At 49.0% G+C, this 15728-nt stretch overlaps 1 protein-coding gene across 6 annotated transcripts in view; it reads left to right on the top strand.

Annotated features, from left to right (window-relative positions):
* The window catches only part of LOC129828634 (brain-specific angiogenesis inhibitor 1-associated protein 2-like), a 169800-nt gene that overhangs the window by 104799 nt on the left and 49273 nt on the right, over positions 1–15728 (top strand). For all 6 annotated transcript variants that reach the window (XR_008755261.1, XR_008755263.1, XR_008755264.1 and 3 more), the window contains 2 exons: positions 5672–5743; positions 7847–7984. Coding sequence is in view for 2 of the 6 variants with exons in the window: in XM_055889726.1 (XP_055745701.1) it covers positions 5672–5743; positions 7847–7984 (210 nt within the window). In the remaining 4 variants the exon portion in view is untranslated. The remainder of the gene's footprint in view (positions 1–5671; positions 5744–7846; positions 7985–15728) is intronic.

The following is a 15728-nucleotide window of genomic DNA, read 5'->3' as shown; positions in this document are numbered from 1 at the left end:
GAGTTGAGTATATTGAGTATATTCAGACTCAAAACCAGAGTCAACATCCTGGTACTTTGCCAGCCAGGAGAGGTAGAGGAGAACAGAGAATCAAACTCTGTGGTAAACCCAAGCCTCTGGCAGTTGCTGAAGCCAAAGTGGCATGTTGAATTTATTTTCTTCTTGTGAATGTGTCTCTACCGTTTAAACTGGTTTGGCTATAAGGCTATTATAACCCCATTCCTGAAAGCTAAGACTCTCTGGAACATGGATGTGCCTTCTGATCCCCTCTGATGATCACAGGCCGCGCAGGACCAGTTACATGCTGACCACACTGCCCACGTTACAGGACCAGTTACATGCTGACCACACTGCCCATGTTACAGGACCAGTTACATGCTGACCACACTGCCCACGTTACAGGACCAGTTACATGCTGACCACACTGCCCATGTTACAGGACCAGTTACATGCTGACCACACTGCCCATGTTACAGGACCAGTTACATGCTGACCACACTGCCCACATGCTGACCACACTGCCCATGTTACAGGACCAGTTACATGCTGACCACACTGCCCATGTTACAGGACCAGTTACATGCTGACCACACTGCCCACATGCTGACCACACTGCCCACATGCTGACCACACTGCCCATGTTACAGGACCAGTTACATGCTGACCACACTGCCCATGTTACACGACCAGTTACATGCTGACCACACTGCCCACATGCTGACCACACTGCCCACGTTACAGGACCAGTTACATGCTGACCACACTGCCCACGTTACAGGACCAGTTACATGCTGACCACACTGCCCACGTTACAGGACCAGTTACATGCTGACCACACTGCCCATGTTACAGGACCAGTTACATGCTGACCACACTGCCCATGTTACAGGACCAGTTACATGCTGACCACACTGCCCATGTTACAGGACCAGTTACATGCTGACCACACTGCCCATGTTACAGGATCAGTTACATGCTGACCACACTGCCCACATGCTGACCACACTGCCCATGTTACAGGACCAGTTACATGCTGACCACACTGCCCACATGCTGACCACACTGCCCATGTTACAGGACCAGTTACATGCTGACCACACTGCTCATGTTACAGGACCAGTTACATGCTGACCACACTGGTCATGTTACAGGACCAGTTACATGCTGACCACACTGCCCATGTTACAGGACCAGTTACATGCTGACCACACTGCCCACATGCTGACCACACTGCCCATGTTACAGGACCAGTTACATGCTGACCACACTGCCCACATGCTGACCACACTGCCCATGTTACAGGACCAGTTACATGCTGACCACACTGCCCACATGCTGACCACACTGCCCACATGCTGACCACACTGCCCATGTTACAGGACCAGTTACATGCTGACCACACTGCCCACATGCTGACCACACTGCCCACATGCTGACCACACTGCCCACATGCTGACCACACTGCCCATGTTACAGGACCAGTTACATGCTGACCACACTGCCCACATGCTGACCACACTGCCCACATGCTGACCACACTGCCCACATGCTGACCACACTGCCCATGTTACAGGACCAGTTACATGCTGACCACACTGCCCACATGCTGACCACACTGCCCACATGCTGACCACACTGCCCATGTTACAGGACCAGTTACATGCTGACCACACTGCCCACATGCTGACCACACTGCCCACATGCTGACCACACTGCCCATGTTACAGGACCAGTTACATGCTGACCACACTGCCCACATGCTGACCACACTGCCCACATGCTGACCACACTGCCCACATGCTGACCACACTGCCCATGTTACAGGACCAGTTACATGCTGACCACACTGCCCACATGCTGACCACACTGCCCATGTTACAGGACCAGTTACATGCTGACCACACTGCCCACATGCTGACCACACTGCCCACATGCTGACCACACTGCCCATGTTACAGGACCAGTTACATGCTGACCACACTGCTCATGTTACAGGACCAGTTACATGCTGACCACACTGGTCATGTTACAGGACCAGTTACATGCTGACCACACTGCCCATGTTACAGGACCAGTTACATGCTGACCACACTGCCCACGTTACAGGACCAGTTACATGCTGACCACACTGCCCATGTTACAGGACCAGTTACATGCTGACCACACTGCCCACGTTACAGGACCAGTTACATGCTGACCACACTGCCCATGTTACAGGACCAGTTACATGCTGACCACACTGCCCATGTTACAGGACCAGTTACATGCTGACCACACTGCCCACATGCTGACCACACTGCCCACGTTACAGGACCAGTCACATGCTGACCACACTGCCCACATGCTGACCACACTGCCCATGTTACAGGACCAGTTACATGCTGACCACACTGCCCACGTTACAGGACCAGTTACATGCTGACCACACTGCCCATGTTACAGGACCAGTTACATGCTGACCACACTGCCCATGTTACAGGACCAGTTACATGCTGACCACACTGCCCACATGCTGACCACACTGCCCACATGCTGACCACACTGCCCATGTTACAGGACCAGTTACATGCTGACCACACTGCCCACATGCTGACCACACTGCCCACATGCTGACCACACTGCCCATGTTACAGGACCAGTTACATGCTGACCACACTGCCCACATGCTGACCACACTGCCCATGTTACAGGACCAGTTACACGCTGACCACATGCTGACCACACTGCCCATGTTACAGGACCAGTTACATGCTGACCACACTGCCCACATGCTGACCACACTGCCCATGTTACAGGACCAGTTACATGCTGACCACACTGCCCACATGCTGACCACACTGCCCATGTTACAGGACCAGTTACATGCTGACCACACTGCCCACATGCTGACCACACTGCCCATGTTACAGGACCAGTTACATGCTGACCACACTGCCCACATGCTGACCACACTGCCCACGTTACAGGACCAGTTACATGCTGACCACACTGCCCACGTTACAGGACCAGTTACATGCTGACCACACTGCCCATGTTACAGGACCAGTTACATGCTGACCACACTGCCCACGTTACAGGACCAGTTACATGCTGACCACACTGCCCATGTTACAGGACCAGTTACATGCTGACCACACTGCCCATGTTACAGGACCAGTTACATGCTGACCACACTGCCCATGTTACAGGACCAGTTACATGCTGACCACACTGCCCACATGCTGACCACACTGCCCACGTTACAGGACCAGTTACATGCTGACCACACTGCCCACGTTACAGGACCAGTTACATGCTGACCACACTGCCCACGTTACAGGACCAGTTACATGCTGACCACACTGCCCATGTTACATGACCAGTTACATGCTGACCACACTGCCCATGTTACAGGACCAGTTACATGCTGACCACACTGCCCACATGCTGACCACACTGCCCACATGCTGACCACACTGCCCACATGCTGACCACACTGCCCACATGCTGACCACACTGCCCACGTTACAGGACCAGTTACATGCTGACCACACTGCCCACATGCTGACCACACTGCCCATGTTACAGGACCAGTTACATGCTGACCACACTGCCCATGTTACAGGACCAGTTACATGCTGACCACACTGCCCACGTTACAGGACCAGTTACATGCTGACCACACTGCCCACATGCTGACCACACTGCCCACATGCTGACCACACTGCCCATGTTACAGGACCAGTTACATGCTGACCACACTGCCCATGTTACAGGACCAGTTACATGCTGACCACACTGCCCACGTTACAGGACCAGTTACATGCTGACCACACTGCCCATGTTACAGGACCAGTTACATGCTGACCACACTGCCCATGTTACAGGACCAGTTACATGCTGACCACACTGCCCATGTTACAGGACCAGTTACATGCTGACCACACTGCCCACGTTACAGGACCAGTTACATGCTGACCACACTGCCCACATGCTGACCACACTGCCCACGTTACAGGACCAGTCACATGCTGACGACACTGCCCACATGCTGACCACACTGCCCATGTTACAGGACCAGTTACATGCTGACCACACTGCCCACATGCTGACCACACTGCCCACGTTACAGGACCAGTTACATGCTGACCACACTGCCCACGTTACAGGACCAGTCACATGCTGACCACACTGCCCACATGCTGACCACACTGCCCATGTTACAGGACCAGTTACATGCTGACCACACTGCCCACATGCTGACCACACTGCCCACGTTACAGGACCAGTTACATGCTGACCACACTGCCCACATGCTGACCACACTGCCCACATGCTGACCACACTGCCCACATGCTGACCACACTGCCCACATGCTGACCACACTGCCCGTGGACACATTAGAAGGGAGTATAGCCCCACATCAATAAGTCTGAATGAAATATACATTTGATGTCGTTTCAAACTATGAAATACAAATTAATTTTATGAATTTAATTATGAATTTCAAATTCAATATCCTAATACAAATAAACAATTATGGAATTCAAATATAATTTCTGTTGGTACTGAAATCGCTCCATAGATAAGAATGATGATGATGAAGCCGCTCCAGCTTACGTCACACCCAATCGATGCCTGAAGAATGTAGAGACTGTGAAAGGCTTGTAATTCAGTGTCATTAGATCTACTGTCACTGACTACCCACAACCACCTCGGAAGCACCTGTCTCTGAGCGTTCGGTCCAGAGGAACAAAAGGTGTGACGGGTCCGCACTCAAAAAAAGATGTTGCATAAAGCTCACTTCATTATTCATTGTTTAGTTCAGAGGAACAGGAAATGACATCCAGAGCTTATGTCAGACCAACATGGAACAGAGCGCTACTGTACACACACACACACACACACACACACACAATCAACTACGGGCCTTTTAACTATTGTTTGTATATACTCTCACATCTCGTCTGTTCCTGCTCTTTCAGCACACAGCCAACTGATAGAAGTTAAGAAAATATTACTGCTTGAGACGTGGCGCTACTAACTAGGACGATAAGGGAAGAAAACATACCTAGAGACTTTGATACTGCTTTAGTCCCAGATGGCACCGTGTTCCCTATGAAGTGCACTACTACCAGAGCCCATATGATCTGGTCAAAAGTAGTGCACTCCAAGGCAGACTGTAGGGGCCTGCCTTGTTTTTTATTATTCATCAGAGCCAGTGTGTGAGGACTCCCTCGGTGATCTGAAGCTACCGTCTTAGCGTGTGTTCATTTGGGATCTTTTACCATTGATTTAGTTGTTTGTTTTGTGACATTTCAGTACTGCCTGGTGTGGGACTGCCCTTTGTCTCCATACGTGCTAAAGTCAATTGTGAACATGCACTTCCTTACACACACACACAATCTCAACACATGAAGTTAGACATAATTCACATACTGGTACTATACAACTTTCCCCAGTCCTTTGGGTCATGTCCGATATCAAGACAATCTTGGCTCCTCAAGTCATGTTGACACCACAACACTGACAGCATCCAAAATAGTAGGGTGTTTTTGTTTAAGCAAACAAGTCTGTTTTGGCAGTTTCGGAAAGTACAACCTGAGGCAGGTTATATTCCTGCCTGTTGTTATGACGTGTGGGTATATCTGATGTGATCATTAACTCTTTGTGGTCCTCTCTGTCCTCCTAGCTGAAGTCGTTCCACAATGAGCTTCTAACCGAGCTGGAGAAGAAGGTGGAGCTGGATGCACGCTACCTGAATGTTAGTATCCTTAGACCAGTGGTTCCCAACTCCAGTCCTCCACTGTACCCCCCCCCCATAACACACCGTTTTGTTATTGTCCGAGACAAACATAGATGCCTCATTTAGGGCTTGATGAATAGTTGAAGTTGAATCAGGTATTTAAAAGCTGCAATATGTAACTTTTTTTGGGGGGGGACCCGATCAAATTCGCATAGAAATGTGAGTTATAGATTTGTCATTCTAATTGAAAGCAAGTCTAAGAAGCAGTAGATTTGTTCTGTCTATGCGATTTCTATGCTTCCCGCACTTAAGTTTCATTTTTGCGACTTTTACTGTTGGTTTTGTAAGCCAACTTCAAACAGCTGAAAAAAGCTAACTTTTTGGTTAATTAAAAGATATTTCGCAGTGGTTTAGATGGTACAAGGATTCTCTGCACTTGTTTTGTCACAAACTGAAATTAGGCAAACCATTAGAATTTTAGCAACCAGGAAATGTGTACAGTTGGATTTACTGGAGTTGGAAATAATGTCCTAGAGAACCATCATTCATTGTTGTCTCAATTTCATTCACATCAGTCACTCTCCCAGTTGTTTAACACCTGTTTAACACCTGTTTAACACCTGTTTAACACCTGTTTAACACCTGTTTAACACCTGTTTAACACCTGTTTAACACCTGTTTGCTACCTGTTTAACACCTGTTTGCTACCTGTTTAACACCTGTTTGCTACCTGTTTAACACCTGTTTGCTACCTGTTTAACACCTGTTTGCTACCTGTTTAACACCTGTTTGCTACCTGTTTAACACCTGTTTGCTACCTGTTTGCTACCTGTTTGCTACCTGTTTAACACCTGTTTAACACCTGTTTAACACCTGTTTAACACCTGTTTAACACCTTCTAAATACACCTTTCAGATATCTTCTCACCTTCACTTTGAACTAGAACACAGGTGTTTAGTGAGCATCTAACTGTTGCTTGACATCCCTTTACAAATACGTATGTTTTTATTACCTCTAATTATCTTTATATTAGCTGTTTTCTTACGACGTTACCGCAGAGTTAATGTAATTTTAGTTCAGTTTTATATAATGCCTTTATATAATTCTGTGTCAGTGGTTGTGTATTCTGAAGGGATGGCCGCATTTAGTAAGCGTTGATACAGACTGGTGCTTTAATTGTATTCCACGGTGGCTAGCTAGGCCTCCCTACGGATCCACATTAACATCAAATCATCAGCGAGAGACCGACTCCACAGCTTTCTGAGCACTTCTTTTAACTTCCCACTGGTTTTCATCATAACCACTCAGCAATAAAGTTACAAATTACTTTCTTCTCTTACTTTCCGAATCATGAATTATGACACATTTTAAGAAAATAAGAAGTAGTTTTATTTAAGGGATAAACCCATTTCTAGAGATTATTGAAGATAATTTTGTAGTGGAATTGGGAAGCTTAAATAAAGGCTCAGTATACTGTTGGATATTCATAAACAAAAAGGCAGTAATAAAATAATATTGTCCTCTGTTTGAAATTCATATTGACCTCGTCAGTTCATTTGAGGCCATACTTTGGCAGGCCGGCAGCGGATCAGAAAAGCATATGTTCCCCTGTTCTCTCTCCCCCTTTTGTCCCTTTCTCGCTCGCTCGCTCGCTCGCTCGCTCATTCTCTCTCTGCATGGCTCTGTTATTTCAGCGTTGACAAAAGTAATTAGCCATGCTCAGCTAGGTTTTTCCATCAGACAGAAATAAAATATTGGAAACATTGTTTTGTTGAGGGCAGGCAGACCAGCAGACAGGCCAGGCCACAGGATTGCGTTAAACTCTTGGCAGAGGTGAATGAGTGAAACACAAAGGCAGTGGTTTGGAACACAATGAGTCCTATAGCCACTGGGGACAGACTGTGTGGGGGTGGGGGGGGCGGGGGGAGAGAGATCAGCCAAGTCCCTATGATGCCAGACTAATCATTCCCCTGCATTATGCCACATTGCATCAATCAGCGAATAGGTGGTCAGGTGGTTTGAAATGGGACTCGACACCTAACCATAGTGGTAGAACACTAGTCTAGGGAAGCCAATGACTGTATAGCTATCTTAAAACTGACTCTATACTCCCACCTACAGGCGGCTCTGAGGAAGTACCAGATGGAGCACAAGAGTAAAGGAGAGAGTCTGGAGAAGTGTCAGGCAGAACTGAAGAAGCTCCGCAGGAAGAGCCAAGGCAGCAAGAACCCCTCCAAGTACGGCGACAAGGAGATGCAGGTGAGAGGTCGGAGAGAGGGGAGGGGGGGGGGGGGGGGTGTGCTTCCAAAGAGCCTCAGGTGTCTGTTAGCTTGCCACTGTGAACGAAACAGACAGAGTCCCTTGTCAGCCTATGGACGATGCCAGCTGGTGGGTCAAACGTTCACCGTAGGGGAAGGTGGCTGGTGAAACGTTTGACTACAGAGACAGATAAATACTGTATCATCCCATTGGCCACAAGCCCAGCAGGTGTCGGAGATGGATAGCCAATCAAATCCAAGAGGAGATTTAGGCTGAGCAAGTCTCTTATGACCCTTTTACTGAAGCAGAAGAAGTTGACTAAAAATAACTACAAGAACTCCGTAACCTTCAACCTTTAACCTTGCAGACGTTAGCCAAGTCATCTATATGTACAGTACCAGTCAAGACTTTGGACACGCCTACTCATTCAAGGGTTTTGCTTTATTGTTACTATTTTCTAGTGTAGTATAATAGTGAAGAAATCAAAACTATGAAATAACACATATGGAATCATGTAGTAACCAAAAAAGTGTTAAACAAATCAAAATATATTTTATATTTGAGATTCTTCAAAGTAGTCACCCTTTGCCTTGATGACAGCTTTGTACACTCTTGGAATTCTCTCAACCAGCTTCATGAGGTAGTCACCTGGAATGCATTTCAATTAACAGGTGTGCCTGTCCATCATTACTTTAAGACATGAAGGTCTGTCAATGCGGAAAACCCTAGAATGAGTAGGTGTGTCCAAACATTTGACTGGTACTGTAACATCATCAAGGAAATAGGGACCCATCCCATCTCTCACTAGCTTCCAGATACGAGGTTCTGAGAGATGGGTCATTCGTTGCTCTGGTACTGGTGGTGATGTGTTGCTGCTGGATGGAGGGGTGGGCCCGGGATGCTGGATGGGGGGATGGGCCTTGCCTCGGACAACCAAGAGCCAAGCTCGGAGGGAGGGAGACATACAGCGATGGGGAGAAATAAACTGATGTCACCTTGAATTACTGCTTAAGAGATTCAAGCCTCTTACTCAAGGAGATATGCTAAGATAGTTGGGACAGGCATGGGTAGATCCTATAAAAGTCAGGTCCACTGAAATAAGGGAGTCATTCATCTTGCTGATTTTTCTCCTCTGCATTTTTCAACCTTGTCAAAATGCTTTGAATCACCATGGTTACTCTCTTTTATTCTGATCTTTGACCACTTCCTCAACTACATTGCATAACGTTTGTTTATTTGATGTGAAGTGTTATGTAGGCCAGCTAATTGTGTCCTGCAGAGGCATACATACCTCCCCCATGGTAGCTGTTACAGAGAAGGTGTGTATGAGCCCTTACAGGTTGCCCGTGCCCCTCTGCCTCTTAGTGGGTAGCACCATGACACGTGGTGGGTGTTTTGAGTTGATGGTTATACAACGTAGGTGTGTGGAGGCTGATGTGTTGTGACGTTGTGAGGCTATATTATGATTCTGAAGCTTCAATATGAGACGGGAGCACTGCCTGCCACTGCTCAGTCCTCTTAGTTAAATAGTGTGTGTGTGTGTGGACTGCAATTTCCTGGCGGAATGCAAAAGCCATCAGAGCAACCTACAGGTCCTCTGTTGCCCAAAGGTTTCTATTTAAACCAATAGAAAATAAACAATTTCAACACCAGAGTAGGCCAGTCTACAGGGGAAACACTCAGGCATTGAGACATTTTGGAACTGGTGCTATTGGCATTGAGATGCTCAATGATGGGCCTCCAGGCTATTCATAAAGCAGCAGGAGGGAAGGTAGGTAATTACTGTTTAATTGTTGTTGCTGCGCTGAGTACCAGACCTAGAAGAGGAGTCATTTTGGAAATGGATACGTGGTGCTTTAAGCCACAGCGTCTCTGCAAGACGACACTCACCCTAAAAACCATTGGACTCCCATGGGCCGCTATGGTTCGGTGGTCTGTCCTTTTTTACATTACATTTTACATGTGAGTCATTTAGCAAGACACTATCTTATCTAGAGCCACTTACAATGAGTACATTCGTCTTAAAGCTAGGTGGGACAGGAAAGCAAAGAGCTTGGACTGGGCTTAGCGGGAGCATCCCTCCCGTAGGGGTGGGAGGGCCAAGAGACCAGAGGTGGCAGACGGAGTGCCTGGGTTGGGGTGTATGGTTTGAGCATAGCCTGAAGGTAGGGAGGGGCAGTTCCTCTTAGTACTCCATAGCAAAGCACCATGGTCTTGTAGTGGATGCGAGCTTCGACTGGAAGCCAATGGAGTGTGCAGAGGAGCAGGGTGACCTGGGACAACTTGGGAAGGGCTGCTGGTCTGGATAAGTTGCAGGGGTTTGATGGCACAAGCAGGAAGCCCAGCCAACAGCGAGTTACAGACGGGAGATCTGATGGTTCACTCCCAGCAGACACACAAACACACACAGGCACGCGCGCACAAAAAGTAATGTCCGGGACATAGTCACACTCCCTTGAGCCTGCTCTCTTCAGCACTTACTGATTAACGGAACCTTCTCTCTCTGTCTGTGTGTGTGCTCCCAGTCGCTTAACGGTTCTTGAGTGTGATTACAGAGAGTGAGTGTTGCGTGGCTGGGTAGCTGCGTAGCCTATCTCGGTCCCTGCTGTGCCTCACATGTGCACTTCTGGGAACAAGCGGTTGGCGGGGACACTTGAGACTGGGGCCTCTTCTCTCTGCCAGGGAGGAAGGGGGGGTCGACCACAGAGTTTAGCTGATTACCAGCTAGTGAAGCTCGTTATAATGATTCTCTAAAAGAGTGTTGATTAGATCGACTTAATTATCCCACCTGAAGAAATGTTTTGTGTGTCTGTGTGTTTAAACCCAGCCTCGGTAGGCTCACTCTGAAAAAGCTAGTCCATCTCAGCCGCCGTCTTGTTCCTAACACCCATCATCGTTTCATTAAGTCGGGTAACGGCTCACTGATTTCCTCGGAAAGGAAAGAAACAAAAAGTAATCTCCCCTTTCCCCTCTCTGCTCCAGATGGATGGTAATATTAAACCCTTACTCTAGCCGATGTTGAAAATTCACTCGTTTACTATGGTGTCCCTAGGGGAACACAAAGCACGGACGCAGTGCCTGAAAATGACATGGTAAATCTCTCTCCCGTTCGTTATTAAACACTTAAGAGGGAGGGTTTCAGGGGGAGAGGCAGACTGATTTGAATATAATGGCAATGTCACTGTTGTTCTGCTGTCGACCCAGAAAAATAGGAAATCGCTAATAGCTTCTGTTACATAATATCTCAATTGGGTGTTAGATGAGTATTAGCAGTGGCACATAGGCGGTTGAACACCACCGTCTTTTCCTATTCCCATTTATTTACGATTTTATGTTTTTATTATCATATTGCATTCAGTGTGCTTGCATGATTTGAGGTAGATTGTGCAATGTAAATACAATGCTAGTCTTCTCTGATTTCCAATTTATTCGGTTGTCAGTTAAAAAGCATTTAGCAGTTGAGTGGGAGGTAAATGTATTGTAAATGTATTCTGTAGCTAAGGGGAGTAAGGTTTCCCTTTGTTGAGACAGACCCTGGTGATCTCTCTCTGCTGCTCTCTGTCTCTCTGTGTGTCTCCTGTCTGTCTGTTTCTCTCTCTGTCTGTCTGTGTCTCTCTCGCTCCTCTCTGTCTCTCTCAGGCTCTGGTCACTATGAGGAGAAATGGTCAAAGAAGGTGTGTTTTCTGAACAGTGGAACATACCACATTACCCCAACTGATAGTCATGTTTCACTGCTACTGGCTTTATTTATGGTAACTAGTAACAACAGCTCAACAACTAATTATCACGTTATGATGACAACTCTGTGAGGGTGACATGCTACATGCTACTGCCGTGTGAAAACGGGAGTTTCGAGTGACACGCAACATGTTAGCATGTCACATAAACGCACACGCTCACAGACACATCTTGAGGCTACTTCAACACCACAGTTCAGTTCCCTCTGCGTTAGCTGGATGGCGTCAGAGCAGACGGGATGTGGAGAGTAAAAGAGGCCGAGCGAGAGAGAGGGGGGAGGGTCTTTTGTTTCTTCTGTTCTGCTGCAGTTCTGTTCCTTCCTCCAATTATTCAACCCAGTTATTTTCTGTCTCTGTCTCTCTCATTCCACCTTTCACTATCCCTTCCTTTTCCACGCTATCTCTTTTCTGAATGACCCATGTCTTGTCCTCATGCTATTGATAATGCTTTAATAAGTCGCTTTGATGTAGTTGTTCAGGAGGAAGGGGCTCCACGACATCGGCGGAAGGTGTGCACTGACAGTGGTGACAAAAGATCAGGCTTAGACCTCGGCTTGACATCAATAAATGATGATTCTAAGAATGAAGTTCCATCAAAGATTAGGTTCATGGAATCTGACATTTGCGTTGACGCACTTACGTATCTCGTATTCCATTTAGTGGAGGTTTAAAATGTCCTTTTATGCATCTTCTGTCTCGCCACCATTTGGTATACCAAAGCCTCTATCATTGGGTATAATGTAACAATATCTAGTGAGCCTGTAAGAGTGGGAAAGGGGTTATGTCGGATCACTCCATATGTTCCTTAGTTCTTTGTCGTCGCCCCCCCCCCCCCCCCCCCCGAATCCCACCTGTTCAACCCTTTCTTTCTTACTGCTGAATCTGCTTCCTGTCACCACCAGGGGTCCCCGGCTCCTCCGACCTCTAATACTTCTGGCTACTGGTTCTCAATCCGCTGGGGCGGCAGCGTAGCCTAGTGTTAAGAGCGTTGGACTAGTAACCGAAAGGTTGCAAGATCAAATCCCCAAGCTGCCCCTGAACACTGTTCCTAGGCCATCATTGAAAATAAGAATTTGTTCTTAAATGACTTGCCTAGTTAATTAAAGGTTAAATTAATCAACTCATCAAAAGGCTGCAATGATTATGGTTAGGGCATTAACTAAAATGTGCACCCCTTTGGGTCCCCAGGACCACGATTGAGAACCAGTGGTCTACGAGGTCAGAGCAATGCAAACCTCTAGGAGGTGAGGCTGAACGCGAGGAATTAAGGAAATACAAATGAGTCACCCCCAGTAAGCGGGACCTAGTTTGATTGACAGCTGAGAAAGAGCATGAGAGGACCACTATACAGTAATTATTCAGATGACGTTACATAACATTTAGTCCATATTTGGGGGCTAAATGCTGAAATGCAGTTATCACAAACTGTATAGCGAGGAGATAAAGTTTAAATGAATTCACTTTAACGTACTGTAAGTCTATCAAGCATCTAGTCTACGGCCTGTACTGTTCGGCGTCTAGTCTACGGCCCGTACTGTTCGGCGTCTAGTCTACGGCCCGTACTGTTCGGCGTCTAGTCTACGGCCCGTACTGTTCGACGTCTAGTCTACGGCCCGTACTGTTCGGCGTCTAGTCTACGGCCCGTACTGTTCGGCGTCTAGTCTACGGCCCGTACTGTTCGACGTCTAGTCTACGGCCCGTACTGTTCGGCGTCTAGTCTACGGCCCGTACTGTTCGGCGTCTAGTCTACGGCCTGTACTGTTCGGCGTCTAGTCTACGGCCTGTACTGTTCGACGTCTAGTCTACGGCCCGTACTGTTCGGCGTCTAGTCTACGGCCCGTACTGTTCGGCGTCTAGTCTACGGCCCGTACTGTTCGACGTCTTGTCTACGGCCTGTACTGTTCGACGTCTAGTCTACGGCCCGTACTGTTCGGCGTCTAGTCTACGGCCCGTACTGTTCGGCGTCTAGTCTACGGCCCGTACTGTTCGGCGTCTAGTCTACGGCCCGTACTGTTCGGCGTCTAGTCTACGGCCCGTACTGTTCGGCGTCTAGTCTACGGCCTGTACTGTTCGGCGTCTAGTCTACGGCCTGTACTGTTCGACGTCTAGTCTACGGCCTGTACTGTTCGGCGTCTAGTCTACGGCCCGTACTGTTCGGCGTCTAGTCTACGGCCCGTACTGTTCGACGTCTTGTCTACGGCCTGTACTGTTCGACGTCTAGTCTACGGCCCGTACTGTTCGGCGTCTAGTCTACGGCCCGTACTGTTCGGCGTCTAGTCTACGGCCCGTACTGTTCGGCGTCTAGTCTACGGCCCGTACTGTTCGGCGTCTAGTCTACGGCCTGTACTGTTCGGCGTCTAGTCTACGGCCCGTACTGTTCGGCGTCTAGTCTACGGCCTGTACTGTTCGGCGTCTAGTCTACGGCCCGTACTGTTCGGCGTCTAGTCTACGGCCCGTACTGTTCGGCGTCTAGTCTACGGCCTGTACTGTTCGGCGTCTAGTCTACGGCCTGTACTGTTCGACGTCTAGTCTACGGCCCGTACTGTTCGGCGTCTAGTCTACGGCCCGTACTGTTCGGCGTCTAGTCTACGGCCCGTACTGTTCGACGTCTAGTCTACGGCCCGTACTGTTCGGCGTCTAGTCTACGGCCCGTACTGTTCGGCGTCTAGTCTACGGCCTGTACTGTTCGGCGTCTAGTCTACGGCCCGTACTGTTCGGCGTCTAGTCTACGGCCCGTACTGTTCGGCGTCTAGTCTACGGCCCGTACTGTTCGGCGTCTAGTCTACGGCCCGTACTGTTCGACGTCTAGTCTACGGCCCGTACTGTTCGACGTCTAGTCTACGGCCCGTACTGTTCGGCGTCTAGTCTACGGCCCGTACTGTTCGGCGTCTAGTCTACGGCCCGTACTGTTCGGCGTCTAGTCTACGGCCTGTACTGTTCGACGTCTAGTCTACGGCCCGTACTGTTCGACGTCTAGTCTACGGCCTGTACTGTTCGGCGTCTAGTCTACGGCCCGTACTGTTCGACGTCTAGTCTACGGCCTGTACTGTTCGGCGTCTAGTCTACGGCCTGTACTGTTCGGCGTCTAGTCTACGGCCCGTACTGTTCGGCGTCTAGTCTACGGCCTGTACTGTTCGGCGTCTAGTCTACGGCCTGTACTGTTCGGCGTCTAGTCTACGGCCTGTACTGTTCGGCGTCTAGTCTACGGCCTGTACTGTTCGGCGTCTAGTCTACGGCCCGTACTGTTCGGCGTCTAGTCTACGGCCCGTACTGTTCGACGTCTTGTCTACGGCCTGTACTGTTCGGCGTCTAGTCTACGGCCCGTACTGTTCGACGTCTTGTCTACGGCCTGTACTGTTCGGCGTCTAGTCTACGGCCTGTACTGTTCGGCGTCTAGTCTACGGCCCGTACTGTTCGGCGTCTAGTCTACGGCCCGTACTGTTCGACGTCTAGTCTACGGCCCGTACTGTTCGGCGTCTTGTCTACGGCCCGTACTGTTCGGCGTCTAGTCTACGGCCTGTACTGTTCGGCGTCTAGTCTACGGCCCGTACTGTTCGGCGTCTAGTCTACGGCCCGTACTGTTCGGCGTCTAGTCTACGGCCCGTACTGTTCGACGTCTAGTCTACGGCCCGTACTGTTCGACGTCTAGTCTACGGCCCGTACTGTTCGGCGTCTAGTCTACGGCCCGTACTGTTCGGCGTCTAGTCTACGGCCTGTACTGTTCGGCGTCTAGTCTACGGCCTGTACTGTTCGGCGTCTAGTCTACGGCCCGTACTGTTCGGCGTCTAGTCTACGGCCCGTACTGTTCGGCGTCTAGTCTACGGCCCGTACTGTTCGGCGTCTAGTCTACGGCCCGTACTGTTCGACGTCTAGTCTACGGCCCGTACTGTTCGACGTCTAGTCTACGGCCCGTACTGTTCGACGTCTAGTCTACGGCCCGTACTGTTCGGCGTCTAGTCTACGGCCTGTACTGTTCGACGTCTAGTCTACGGCCCGTACTGTTCGGC

Source organism: Salvelinus fontinalis, chromosome 30 (genome assembly GCF_029448725.1).
Source record: "Salvelinus fontinalis isolate EN_2023a chromosome 30, ASM2944872v1, whole genome shotgun sequence".
NCBI lineage: Eukaryota > Metazoa > Chordata > Actinopteri > Salmoniformes > Salmonidae > Salvelinus > Salvelinus fontinalis.
The sequence above is the reverse complement of the archived record's forward strand: the minus strand, read 5'-3'. Positions and strand labels throughout refer to the sequence as shown.